This window comes from Ambystoma mexicanum, chromosome 1q (assembly GCF_040938575.1).
Source record: "Ambystoma mexicanum isolate Mex_15411 chromosome 1q, UKY_AmexF1_1, whole genome shotgun sequence".
NCBI lineage: Eukaryota > Metazoa > Chordata > Amphibia > Caudata > Ambystomatidae > Ambystoma > Ambystoma mexicanum.
Genome location: NC_090922.1, coordinates 457,248,732 through 457,263,271, shown reverse-complemented (window position 1 = coordinate 457,263,271; position 14,540 = coordinate 457,248,732). Strand labels below are relative to the sequence as shown.

Here is a 14,540-nt window from a genome sequence, read left to right as displayed (position 1 = left end):
CCAAAAGGGCGTGAATGGAGGAGCAGGCAACCCAACTGTGGTCGGGACCCAAGCATCCATACAGTGTATATGCTAATGCGCTACCGTAAAGTGCCTGCCGCAGGAAGCGCATCTGTGAAACGTTTAATGTCTGCCATAAAATAAAACACTGCTGTGTACGTAAGGCAAAAAAAGATACATTTGAAAAGAAAAAATCTTCTTAGGGAAAACAGTTGCACAGTCAAAACTGTGTGCACTGTGCAAAGCATCCAGTTGTTGCTGGTAGGCGGAGTCAGCAGGGCTGGGCTCGCCAATGCTGCGGTGACAACACAATAAAAACATTTTTAAAGAGAAATTGGCCTTTTGTGCTGTGCAAAAAGTGCTCTGGTCCCGTCCACAAGGGAGGACACCCTATAAGTATGGATGAAAGTGGAGGGGACGTAGGAGTATAAACATGTTAGGTTTGGAATGTCCTGGTGATGGTCATGGTGATACCCGACAAATCTATGCAAAAAGGAATTCTGTAACTGGAAATCCATGTCGACTGGTAAAGCAAAGGCAAATAGATGGAGCAAACTGTTATTTATGCTAGGGAAGACCTTATTATATTTGGTATTTAACCTACCTGCCAATGCCTCCTGTGCAAAATATTTCACATCTACATCTTGGTCTTGCGTCAACCTCTCCAGCACAGGCTTCACTTCATTTTGCAAAGTGCTGAGATGAAGAGAAAAGTGGAAAACATATTTTAGAAAAAAATATGCACACCAATGTCTTTAATAGGATGATTGACTCCAACATTATACAAGGTAATCAAAAAAGGAGCTATGTATTTCCATATTGAAAACCTATGTTCCCAGCCTCCCTTCACATGGCTTTTCTAAGAAATACTTCTATCCATGCTGATACGTTGAAATCAGTTCTTTGGTCTTGATGGTGCCTGCATGAGCATGTAGCTGATAAATGGAGGTGTTGGAGAGGAGCTGGTGTAGAGAAAACTAAACTGGAGGGGAAGAGAAAAATACCCATCCCTAGCCTTTCCTCCAAAATAAAAAACTACCTATGGAGTGAGTTGATATTCCTTAGTTCAAGAATAACTTCCAGAAGTAAGGCTTACTTGACCCTTGCCTTCCAAGAAAAAGTGCAGACAAAGCAACTCTATATAAGAGTTTATAGTCTGTTTGCAAGTGCACACATGTCACCATGTGGCCCAGTAACCAGGTTAATCCCCCATACCAGTGGCCCACCTTTAAACAGTTGCGCAGTTGCAGAGAATGTGTGCATTTCTCCTTTGCTAAGAATAACGTTTTAAGGCACAATAATGTGCAATTTGAAACCTCACAGTTAGGGGAAATGCATCCATTATGCTTTCTGTACCAAAATGATTACCTATATTTGGTAAGTTTTATGATGGATGCAGTCTTTCTTCCACATAATCCACCTCTGTAAAAATTGCTTCATTTGCTGAAGTGATCTGTAAATCTTTGAAAAACCTTGTGTGTGGTAAGGAGACTCCAGTCTAACTCTGATTCTGACATTCTAACCATTGACTTAATTAACATTTAATGTATATTATGGAGTCAATTTTGCTCTTTTACCTCTTTGAGCCACTTTTACCTGCTCCACAGATGGCAGACGATAGATAACACTGTGATTACTTGGGACCTCTGTCTACAGATCATGGCCACTGTACTAGAGTGGAGTAAGGGTTCAAAATGAATATATGGGAGGAAGATATTATATATAGAGCAGAATATCTGTTAGTTTGTTCCTTATGCAATTCCACACCAAATTTTGCATAGTTACCTGTAAGGACCCTCCAGACATTACTGGCTGCATGACATTTGGACACCCCACCTTTTCCCTGGAATTCAGCCCCTTCACACTTGAGATGGTTGCTTGAAATCGGCAAAACATCAATGTGGTCGTAGAAGGACCGGACAAAGCTCATTTTAGGCGTCTCGACACAAGGAACAAAACTCGAAGGCTAGATATCCAAGTTTACAGGCTCTAAGACTCATAGTTTCAGAGATATTTGCACTGCGCCGCACCAGAGTGAGGCGACAGGTGGTGATAGCAAACAGAAGGTGCAAGTGTGCTGCAGCATGCCAACTCTGGCCTCCCTTCCATGTTTGCTCTGGGGTTTGTCAGCCAGCCACGCGCGCCCATTCTCAGCACAGTTTACTATACAGGAACATTAATTTTCAACAATTGATGAGTGTCATCATGTCTGTCTACAGAACCGGTGTGGAGTATGGACACTTTTTGCTAGTTAATCAATCCTTTTAAATAAATCATTCACTTATCAAAATATAAAAATACAACATATTGAAATATGTATACCAAAAGAAATATTGGTCTAAAACAGTTGCACTGAAAAAAAGAAGTACTACAACAACATGTTATATTATTGTGCATTTGTATAGTGACTTTTTTTTATCATTGGTATGATCTCAAAGCGCTGTGGGTTGACTGTTTTCCAGGTAAGTGGAGAGAGTAGGGTGATAGATAGGGTTTGGGTGCACTCAGTACGTATGCAGCCCTGCGCATTACGTGGTGTGCAGCTGCATTCTAATGTTAGGTGTAGTGCTGTGGTTGTGAGAGATCAGTACAATTTGTTCAACGAGGGGGATGTGACCTACCTCGTAGTCTGTATTCTGGCAGTTGTGGAGCTTTTGTGTGAGATTATGTGTGGAAGCTAGGCCGATATTTTCATGGGGTATAGCTGCGTTCTAAAGACTGTTAGGGTGTTCATGGAGGTGTATCTTTATGTGTGCAGCTAGGCCAAATAAATCGAGGGGTATACCTGCATTCTATTGTTTGTTGGTGTAGAGGAGAGAGTGAGCATTCTGGTATGTGTGAGTAGCTGTGTGGATTGGAGGGAGATCCCTGTTCCTGACTACCTTCCAGTGCCTTCCAGAGGGAAAAGAGCAAGCCCGAACAATAGCTTCAGGGGCAAGGGTAATGCTGAGTCCCGGGTAAAGGAGTTCAGGGCATTAATTCCGAGCCAACAGGCAGCTGAGTACAAGTGGGTGTCCTTGATAGGTTATGTGTGTATACACAACTGTGTAGGTTGAGTCGATTTCGTTAGGATGACTAAATATAATCTATTCTCATGTGTTATGTGGCAGCTGATAAATATCACCTCTACCACACTGTCAGGTTTATATTGAGAATACTGCAGGTATGTTCATTTTAAGTTAGGGGTTTTAAGGGCTAACATGAATGGCAATGATTCCATGAATTGTGGAACACCACATACAGTTGTCCACTTTTAATTTACAGCTCTTTAACAATCCATACGGGTGGGACTATAAGAATTTGCTTCAGGTACGTCACCTTGCACTTTATGTGGGCTGGGTTACTGACGCCGGTCATATTCACCATTTTGGTATTGTCCCAAGATAATTGTTTGGGTTGGTCGTTATTATTTTATGTGGAATAACTGGTATTTGCAATATTACAACAGTGGCTGCAACACTGCTACTTCAGCACTTGCATGCTCACAATACCAAATTAGCTAAATTCTCAGAACATTTTATTAGAAGATTCTAAAATAACACTGCACATAGGGTGTGGGGGCACTTGCCTGTATGCATGATTAAGCATGCCAAACACTAAGCATGGCTCATATGTTACCTAATTGTGGCTAACTGGTGACTTATTGCTTTGTACTCTGTAGAATCATGCAATTTGATTGAAATATGTTTTTCTATCCCCCTACCTAATTATTTCTCCTCCCTCCTTTCTTTGATGTGATTTAATGGTATCTTTTCAATTGACTTATGTGCGTGTCAAACTAATGGCTGTTGATGTACATTCATTGTATTTTGGGTTTTTGGTTTGGTTGGACTGGTTTGTGATGCTAATTTCAGTGGTTTTGTCCGATCCTCATGCTCCTGATATTTGTGTTCTGTGTCTTCTAATGATGCATTCTGGTGTTACAAACTCTGTTATTATCAAAATGTGCAATATTCCATTATATTGTTTCATTGTTTCATTTTACTATGTTATTGACATAACACCTGGGAAGAAGACTGAGGTCGAAACAGGTGTCGACTGTTCTTTTCTGATTAAAATATAGTTTTCTATAGAAATAGTTTTGTTAAGCAGAGTGTGGTTGTGTACTTGTTGATTTATATGCTTTAAAGGACAATTGGGGCATAAGGTCCTTCTTTGCACGTTCGGCCGCATCAGATACAGTGCATCTTTATTTTGTGTAAATATCCTTAATTTAATGACGAGCGCAGATGGTTCAAGCTCAGTTGCCTCATTTGATTCCTATCAGATAAAAAGGGGAGAGAGAGGCATCTCAATCTCAGAACTGATGGACCATAGGGAACACATGCAAACCTTGAAGAACCCGTGGGGGTGGTAATTGCAAAAACCTACTAAAGGGGAAGATATAACTCATTGAGGACCCACTCTTCTGCTCACAACATAGGAGGGGTAAGCGTAGCACACCACAAAATCGGACAGGGGAAACGATACCGGCCGCAGTCACTCAAAACAGACGGTGCAAGATAGGGTACGGCCACTGACCAACCCTTCTGCATACACATCTCAATGCCGTACTAAACACAATCATACCTCTACAGCACAACAAACCATACACACTTCACTACACTGCAACAATGAAACAAACCACACATAGCCTCGCACAACAGCGCATGATGGCTACCAACCGAAAAACACACCTACGCACAGCGAACGGTTTCAACTGAACTGGTAGCAGATCACAGCTCACTTTTCTCACGCTCAGACCTGCTAACTTACTCCCCATCCTCTTTCCCTACAGATCCTCCAGAGCGGCAAGGAACCACACAAGTGGCGACAGTGAACGGTATAAGAACCTTTAACGTAACTTAAGAGTTACTAGGCCCTGGGTTTATAGTTCTGCTCATTAATTCCCAGATAAGAAAGATAAGCAGAGACATCTGGAAGCGTAGTGCATACCTGGAAGAGGATAGAGATCAAGCTCAGTCATGGCATAAGTGCTGCTAGGACTCGGCTAAGGAGTCTTGGGTATTCGTTTCCAGATGAACATCTCATGGTCTTAGAACGCTGTACAGGCCTGCCGGAGCGCAGTACGCAAGCCCTAATCATAGCGTGAGCGCATAAGTGCTACTAAGACTTGGTTTAGGAGTCTTGGGTATTAGTCCCCTGATAAATAGAGATAAACATCTCCTGGTCTGAGAAACTTAGTGCATGCCGGTGAAGCAAAAAGAGAAAGCAGAGTTATATCACGTGCGCATAAGTGTTGTTCTGCCTTTAGGGTGGCACATTCAGCGTGTTTGTCGATGGCAGCATATAGGCATTTATTGCGGAGCCTGTAGGATTCAGCAGGTTCCTAATGTTGAAAGTTAATTGACAAGTATAAGCAGCTTCCATATTCTGGTAGTTCTTACCGCCCCGTAATGGAAGGGTTCCAAGCCATTTCTGGCCGGTGGTGGTCATCCAAGTGGCCAACACGGTTTCTAACATGATTTTAGGGAAAAGGGCAGGTTTTTAGTGCTTTCTGGAAAGCCATATAGTCTTGGCTGTGTCGAATGTGGGGATTCAATGAGTTTCACAGTGTTGGCACCAGGGTTGCGTAGGCAGGCCCTCCAATCCTGGCTGAATTGGAGGTAGGAACTACTAGGAGAAGGGCCATGCTTGAACTTAGGGTGCAGGGTAGGTGGTAAGGAATAATCTTAGCTTTTTGGTATTTTGGGCCGGCTTTGTGCACCGCTCGGTGAGTAATGCACAGGATTTTGAAGGTGGCCCTTTGTCTTCCAAGTGCAGCTCTGAACTAGCAGCTGCTATCTTGCCTGTAAAACCAGGACTACAACTTCCAACACTGTCTGCAACTCGGTCAACACATTACATGCATTAACCAATCAGTAGAATATACAGTGACTTATTTTAATGTTCAGATTCGTTTTAGAACTGTATCAGAAAATGAATGATTAATTAACCAAACGTAATCGAAAATATTTATGAAATTAGAACCATCTCCATTTCACAATGTTATTTATAACATATTTTTGTCTTGCTGTTTTAGTAGAGTAATAATACTCTATTTAACTAAAAGAATATAATGGATTCTAGATTTTCCTTCTTCAAAAGCATAGCTACATTACAGAATTGAATAAAATAAGCATATGCTTTTTTGAACTTAAACATTCAAGTTTAATCATTTTTTTGGGTCAAACTGTTTTCAATTACAAGTTAAATCAAAAATGTCAAAAAATAACTGTTAGCCAGATTGACATGAGAAACTTATATTGGCTTCTGCTTCAAATAGTAATCTTTACCCTAATGTTCCTGTTAGTTCACAATCTGGAAAAGCAAAACAAATGTTTCTACTTTTTCAGGTCCCAAACAATGTCTCAATTTGGAATAATTTAGAAAATGTTCCTTCTACACAGACAGAACATGCTACTGTTGTTTAAAGTGAGATTTTCATTTCAGTAGTCTCTGATTCCAAGTGCCTAAGTGGCTTATTTTAAATTATCAGCTGCAAAAAACAAGTGTCTTCAATTCTTCCCCGTAGGACTGAAGTGTATTATAGTTGCCATTATGAAGGGATATCTATGGATGCCCATGTAATAGCTAACTATTCTTCAGCATTTAAGGATTGAACCTGGTAAAGAGCATGGAGAAGATTTGCAAAAATAGTAGCTGGAAAGAGACCACTATAATTTTGATTCTTCAAAAAGCATTTACATTTCTAAAAGGTTGTAATGAGAACATGGTTTAAGACAGTTCTCCCAAACAGTACAGACATTTGAGATGGGCCGAAGTTATGTATTGCTGTCCTGAACCCCAGTTTAATGAAACAGCTGTAGAGTTTAGAGCACATTGTGACCTCTTGCATCCTCTCCCAACCGCCCTTTAAAGGAACTTTTAAGAACGACTTAGTTCCATTGTGCACTGCATCTCATGAGCTCCCATCCCGTATGGTCCAGTTTTTTAGTTTTAGCTTAACTACTGTATATTTAGTAGTTTTGAACATTGTGTTGCATGGCAAGTGACAGTCCTTTTATCGATTTTCCACAAGCCCGATCCAGGACACTTGCAGTGACAGAAGGAAAGGCAAAAAGTTCCTTTCAGGTTTCATTTGAAAAGATTGACTTGACATGCATTTTACTCTAAATAAATGACATTGCACTGGTACTTCTGTACAAAAAGATGTAATCAATGGGCCTGTTCATTTGGGGGAATGTTGTTTGTGCTTAGTGATGTCAGTGAGAAACAAAGGTTTGTCTGCGGAATAGAGAAGGATGAGGCAGAAGGTTGCCAGATTTAAATGGGTGGGGTACTGACACAGTCGGAGCTGCTGCAGGGGGCCATGTATTGCATCTCTCCAACTACAAGACCTCATTAATCTCATTGTTGCAGTTCTGTGCCCGATTACCTAATAGCCTACAGTGGACAAAGTACATAAACATAGACCTAAGATAAAGAGGCACGGACAGCTTGTTAACAAAGTTAACTTTTTTTTAACCATTTCTGAAACTGTTCAAAGTCCACCAAATTGTTTATAACAAAATGTAGGTAATCTCAACATGCAAACAATGATCATGCTACCTCCCGAAGAAAATGCTTTCAGAGGGTAGTCTGTCAAACGGACCCCTTCCTGGGAGTTCTAGTAGTGAAAAGTAAGGTCTTTTGGATAGTGAATAGCACAGCTGTATGTATTTGACTATCCATTTGAAGATTGAATTTTAAGAGGTGTGATCACCTTCTCGAACAGGTGCTCTGGAAACAAAGAACTGAGCTGTTTTCCTTAGAGGTTTTCTTTTGTTTACATAGTACAAGACCACCCACCTTACATCTAATGCATGGAGGCTTCTTTCGGCTGGGTTGAACAAGTTACTTACCAACTGTAACGTTCTTTCGACTGGATGTTCCTCCCACGTATTCCTCATCTTGTGATAATTCGTTTTCGCCAGCTTCGCTGCTTTGGAAAAAAATTTCGGCAGAAGGCGCTGTGCTCGAGGTTGTGGCATTGAATGTCCCTGGACGGGCTCCATACCGCGTCGACGTGATTGATGGTATAAGTAGCTCGAGCCGCGCCCGTTGGCGTCAGTTCTGTTTTTTCGAGGAAATACTCGTGGAACATCCAGGCGTATGCTGTGACTGATGGGCCCAAAATTGTAAGAGAACAAACTGTACTGCAGGGTAGGCTGGGAGGGTCGATGAGGCCTACGTGGGAGGAACATCCAGTCGAAAGAACGTTACAGTTGGTAAGTAACTTGTAAGTAACTGTTCTTCAAATGGATTGTGTCCTCCCACGTATTCCTCATCTTGTGATAGACTCCCATAGCAGTAACCAATTTTGAGGTGGGAGTGCTAGTTCCTGTTTTCATGTACAGAGTGAAGTACCGCTATGGCAAATAGCCCCTCATTGGAGGCGGAGGCCTCTAAGCAGTAATGCTTCATAAAAGTATGCATTGATGCCCATGTTGCAGCCGAGCAAATATCTTTTGCAGGGACTCCCCTCTTCAAAGCCGCATAAGTAGCCATTCCCCTTGTGGAGTGAGCACGTAGCCCATCCAGTGGGTCTTTTCCTGCTAATCTGTAGCATTCTAATATAGCTAGAATAATCCAGCGGGATATGGTTTGTTTTGTCACCGCTAACCCCAATTTACGAACTGTGTAACCCACAAAAAGTTGGTCGTCGACGTAATTTTGTCATTCTTGCAATGTAAAAGCTGAGGGCCCTCTTGGGGTCCTGACTATGTAATCTCTCCTCTTCTTTTCCCAAATGAGGAGGGGGATAGACTGCTGGTAAAACAATCTTCTGCGACAAATGGAAGTCGGAAACTACTTTTGGTAAGAAAGATGGTTTAACTTTCAGAACTACCCTGTCCTTGTAAAATGTGGCATATGGAGGTTTACATGAGAGAGCTTGTAGTTCACTAACCCTGCGGGCTGATGTCAATGTCACAAGAAGGTCTTTAGTGTTAAAAGCCTCACTGGACAGGAGTGCAGAGGCTCAAATGGTATACATGTTAGGAATTTAAGAACTAAAATTTAAATCCCAAGTTGGAACATGAAATGGTATTGGTGGATATACATTTGTAAATCCTTTCAGGAACTGTATTATTAATGGTATTTTAAAGTAAGAAACCTCTTCCGAGGAGCGCTTAAAAATGGACAGCGCAGCAAGCTATCCTTTGATTGTTCCGATCTGGAGCCCCAGATTGGCCAGATGTAATAGAAAAGAAAGCACCATTGGTGTGCTACATTGAAAAGGGTCCACATCTCTATCTTTGCACCAGTTACTGAACTTATTCCAATGACACCGGTACAAGGATTTTGTTGCTGGCCTCCTGGCCGAATGCAAAATCTTCATTACGTCATCCGGAAGATCCCAATCCTTGTATCTCAACCTCTCAGAAACCATGCATGAAGGTTGAGTGTGTTGACCTCTGGATGGAGAAAGCAACCTTCCTCTTGCGAGAGAAGATCCTCTCTTTGTGGAAGACGTACTGGAGGGCAGATGGACATGTCCAGAAGGTCTGGGTATCACGTCCTCCTGGCCCAATCCGGGGCAATTAGGATCATGGTTTTCCTGAACTTTCTCAACCTCCTGATTACTTGAGGAATCACAGGGACTGGAGGAAACGCGTACAGCAGGGGAAAATCCCAATTCACTACGAACGCGTCTCCTACAGCTCCCCTCGGGGGAAATTCCCTTGAGCAATACTGATCGCACTTCCGGTTTACCGTGGTTGCGAACAGATCCACTTGAGGGGTTCCCCACAGAGGAAGTGATCCTACGCCTCCTCTTTTGTTGAGGTAATACATAGCCACTGTGTTGTCCGTCATTATCAGGACATTCTTTCTCTGTACGGAGGGCAGGAAGGCCTTCAGCGCTAGTCTGATTGCCCTCAGCTCCAATAGGTTGATGTGTAGTTTGGACTCCGATGCAGACCGTCCGCCGATTGTCAGATCGTTGGTGTGAGCTCCCCACCCCGTGAGTGAGGCGTCCGTCACTACCGTTATCTCTGGCCATGGTTGCCAAAAAGATTGCCCCTTGAGGATGTTGTTGTTGCAAGCCCACCATGATAGATCCTGAACAACTGCGCTCGGGACTTGCAGAAGATCTGACATTCCCCGAGAATTGGGACCACTGAGTTCTGAGGGGCCCATTGGAGGGATCTCATTCTCAGTCTGGCCTCTGGCACCAGAAAAATGCAGGATGCCATGAGGCCGACCAACCTCAGGAAATCGAAGGCCGGCAGATGCAGGGCTTTCTGGAATCTTGTTACCATCTGCTGGATGTGGAGAGCTCTCACCTCGGGCGGCAAGGCTTTGCCTGAGGAAGTGTCCAAGACTGCTCCGATAAACTGGAGTTGGTGGGATGGTATCATGTGGGACTTCTTGAAATTGAGGGAGAAGCCCAGGTTGTGGAGGAAATGGCAGGTGATCGACAGGTGTTCCTGAGCGTGTTCTGGAGAACGTGCTCTGATTAGCCAGTCGTCCAGGTCGGGGTAGACGTGAATCCCCCCTCTCCTGAGACTCGCTGGCACTACCGCCATCAGTTTGGTGAAAACCCTCGGAGCGGAGGTTAGCCCGAATGGCAGAACTCAAAACTGATGGTGAGAACCACCAACTGCAAGCCTCAGGTATTTTCTGTGCTTGGGATGGATTGGCACATGAAAATAAGCATCCTGAAGGTCCAATGATACCACCCAGTCTTGGAGTCGAAGAGCCTGAAGGAACTGAGAAAGGGTTACCATCTAGAACTTGTCTTTCCTGAGTAATTTGTTTAATTTTTTCAAGTCCAAGATGGGTCTCAATCCTCCGTCCTTTTTGGGGATGAGAAAATAGGGGGAGTACCAGACCTTGTTCTTCTCCGCTACAGGTACATGTGTTCTATTGCACCTTTCTCTAGCAGGGTTATAATTTCCTGCCAAAGGAGCAGATCTGGAATTTTGGTAGAGCTGGCTCCTGGTGGATGATCGTGAGTTCTTTTTAGGAAGGGAAGGCAGTAACCTTGAGCTGTTTCCAGTGCCCAAGCATCTGAAGTAATGCCCCGCCATTCTTTCAGATGCTGAGAGATTCTGCCTCCCACTGGTATTTTGTATGATAAGACCTCAGAGAGATTTGGAGGCGGCTGCAGGAGCGGCTGAGGGCATAGATGCCGTTCTTGAAGATGCATTGTAGTCTTTGCTCATCCACCACGAGTGACATTCCTCTTGCCCCTTTGAAAAGCCTGTCCTATTCCTCTACCATCAGAGGAGTAGTATCGAAAAGGACGACCCCTCCAGGAAAATGAGCCCGAATAGGGTTTCTGAGGCTGTCGCATGGAGGCAATAAGAGATGTGGCTGCCGCTTTCGAGGTCTGTAGTTTTTCTAGGCTCTCATCAGCCTTACTACCAAACAACCTCGAGCCATCAAAGGGCATGTTGAGAAGTCTGGTCTGTACATCTGGTGCAAACCAGGACTTTCTCAACCACGCAAATCTGCGTAGCACTGTGCTTGATGCCATGGATCTGCTAATACTATCAGCAGTATCCAGTCCAGACTGGAGACATTCCCCCATTGCCTCCTTCCCGTCATTGACTATATTCAGGAAGCCTTCCCTTTCCTCGCCTTCCGGAATATGCTCAGCCGCCGCCGATATGCATTCCCACAGGGTATGTGTGAACCTGGCCAGGGTACAGGTGACATAGGCCATGCTACCCGAAGTAAACACTTTACGAGCCCAGGCATTAACCTTTTTGTCCTCCCTGTCCGGAGGTATGGTTGGGTATGCTGTCTGCCTGGAAGTAGTAGCGGCCTGAATAACCAGACTTTCTGGTGTACGGTGTCTACACAGGTATTCTGGATCAGAAGTAGAAGTTCTGTACTTTTCTGGGAGATTGCTGTCTACTGCAGCAATGCTATCAGGTTTTTCCCAGTTCTTTTCAACTGTCCTTTGGAGCGCCCTATGGAAAGGGAGAACTGGGTCTTTCCGGGGTCCCCGGACTATAATTTCCGTCATATTGTCTTGTTCAAACGTAGGGGAGGCTCTTCCCCAACCCATATATTCAATCATCCTACTCATCAAATTCCTATACCCTGAGACTGCATGTTCTGCAGGATCAGGTGCAGCTAACTCCAATTCGGGTGATGTGTCCACACCACTAGAAGAATGCAGAGTTTCTGATAGGTCTCTCATTTTTGTCTCAGGATTTATCAGTTCCTCTGGAACTTGTCTAGTGCCATATCTTACTCCAAAAGAAGTGACCTCCTCATCGATCCTCCAAAAATTGAAGACATGGACTTTAAAAAAAATTTAATTTTGGTAAAGGTGTAAACCTTCTCTCTTCCTCCTGATTTTTTGTCGAAGGAATCAGTGTTTTCTTCGAGGGGGTCGAAGGAACCTTCAACGCACTCGAAGCCTTCGACAAAGGCGTCGAGGATAATATAGGCTTTGTGGCCGGAGCTGTCGGCGCCGATGGCGTCGACGAAGTTGCGCTCGACTTCGACAACTTTTCTTTTATAGGGCATCGGAGAAACACTCGATCCCCGAGGATCTCTCGGCGATTTGTCGACTCGAGATTTATGGGTACTACTAGGCTTAACCGTCCTAGTTCCCGACTTCCCTGTGTCGTACAATGGAGCAAACAGGGTCTGGCTTTTCTGAGGTTTCTTTGAGGGGGTCGAGGCCGCGTTCTCAAAGACCTGCATCATTTTTCTCCTAATGCTTTCCCATTTTGAAGAGGAATCCGATCTAGTCCGTCATCGAACCAATTCTGTCGATGAATCGGATGATGACGATGGAGATCTATGTCTCCTTTTGAGCTTTTTAGAAGAAGACGAAGAAGATCGTCTCGACCTGCTACGAGATCGGGATCTCTTGAATGTTTTTTATGACGTTCAGATTCCTTTGAATTGGACGATTTCTTATGTTTTTTAGACAAGGCTTTCGAAAAGACCTCCGACGTCTTACGCCCCACCCCTAACTTACTTTTCCTCTCACGTAGGGCCTTCTCCGTCATTGACTGACAGGAGTCGCAGTCGCCGGTTCGATGGTCTGAGCCCAGACACCAACGACAGATACGGTGAGGATCGGTGATAGACATCTTCGACTCGCAGTCGTTACACTTCTTAAACCCAGTTTTGGGAGTCAAATCGGTTTATAAAGAAGACATTTTCTTGACAGAAAATCTCGAAGCGTGCCGTTCACGAGAGCGAAGCAATTGGAAAAACGGAACTGAAGCCAACGGGCGCGTCTCGAGCTACTTATACCATCAGTGATGTCGACACGGTACGGATCCCGTCGAGGGACATTCGACGCCACAACCTCGAGCACGGCGCCCTCTGCTGAAATTTTTTTCCGAAGCAGTGAAGCTTTAGCGAAAACGAATTATCACAAGATGAGGAATACGTGGGAGGACACAATCCATTCCAAAGATGTAGGTAGCTCAATGGATTGGTTAACATGGAACCTGGAGAAGAATTTGTGAAAACCTAGGTTGTGTTCCAAGGATCACCTTTTCCTTGTGGATCACACAGAAAGGGACTTGTACAGATAATACTTGTAGCTCACTGACTTGTCTTATGGAGGTGATGGCTACCAGAAAGGCAGTTTTATATTTTAAGTGTTTTAGGTTGGCCTTGTGTATAGGCTCAAAGTGCAGACCCATGAGCTTTGAGAACACAACATTAAGGTCCCAACCTGGTGGAGGGTTAGAAATGGGAGGGTATAATCTTGTTACTCCCCCCGTGAAAGCCTTGTTAACAGGAACTTTCCACTAGGACACCTTGTTCCGCGACTTGGTGGATGTGGACAAGGCTGCTAGCTGTACTTTGATGGAGTTAAATACTAGGCCAGAGTCTAGTAGATGGAGCATGTAGTGTAGAAAGTTTGATGGTGAACATTCATTTGGATTTAAGGATTGCGATCTGCACCGTACCACAAACCTCTTCTACTTGCTGAATTAACAGTGTCTGGTGTTGAATTTCCGTGCCTCCGTCAGGATATCCAAATACCTTTAAGGAAGGTTTAAGTGTCCCAACTATGATTTTAGGAGCCAGGCTGCCAAGTTCATAGACTGAAGATGTGGAAGGAGTGTCGTCCCCTCGTGTTGGGACAGCATGTTGGAGATGCACGGAAGCTTGATTGGTTTGCACATCGTCAGTTTGAGCAGATGTAGAAACCAAGGTTGTCTTGCCCACACTGGAGCAATCAGGATTAGAGTGACTTGTTCCTGGTGCATTTTGTGCACTAGTCTGCTCAGGAGGATTGTTGGTGGAAAAGTGTAAGCAAATTTCCCTGACCAAATCACAGGGCGTTCCCCCTTGGATCCTGGTTGGGGAAACCTGGATGCAAAGTCTGGGCATTGTGCCGTTTGGCTTGTGGCGAACAGGTCTAAGGGAGGATAACCCCACTGGGAGAAGATTTTGTCTAGAATATGTTTGTTGATTTGCCACACGTGTTCCTGCTTAGAGTGTCTGCTAGAGCATTGAGTTCCCCTAGAACGTGTTATGAGACTAGAAAACATTCCACTTGAGTGCCCACTTCCAAGGTTTTTGGGATAGCCTGGACAGACTTGGAGAGAGTGTGCCTCCCTGTTTAT

At 44.0% G+C, this 14,540-nt stretch overlaps 1 protein-coding gene across 6 annotated transcripts in view; it reads right to left on the bottom strand.

Annotated features, from left to right (window-relative positions):
* LOC138528623 (serine/threonine-protein phosphatase 2A 65 kDa regulatory subunit A alpha isoform) overlaps positions 1 to 14,540 on the bottom strand; it is a 1,423,294-nt gene that overhangs the window by 380,031 nt on the left and 1,028,723 nt on the right. For all 6 annotated transcript variants that reach the window (XM_069640443.1, XM_069640434.1, XM_069640450.1 and 3 more), the window contains exon 14: positions 605 to 696. In XM_069640443.1, coding sequence (XP_069496544.1) covers positions 605 to 696 — 92 coding nt within the window. The remainder of the gene's footprint in view (positions 1 to 604; positions 697 to 14,540) is intronic.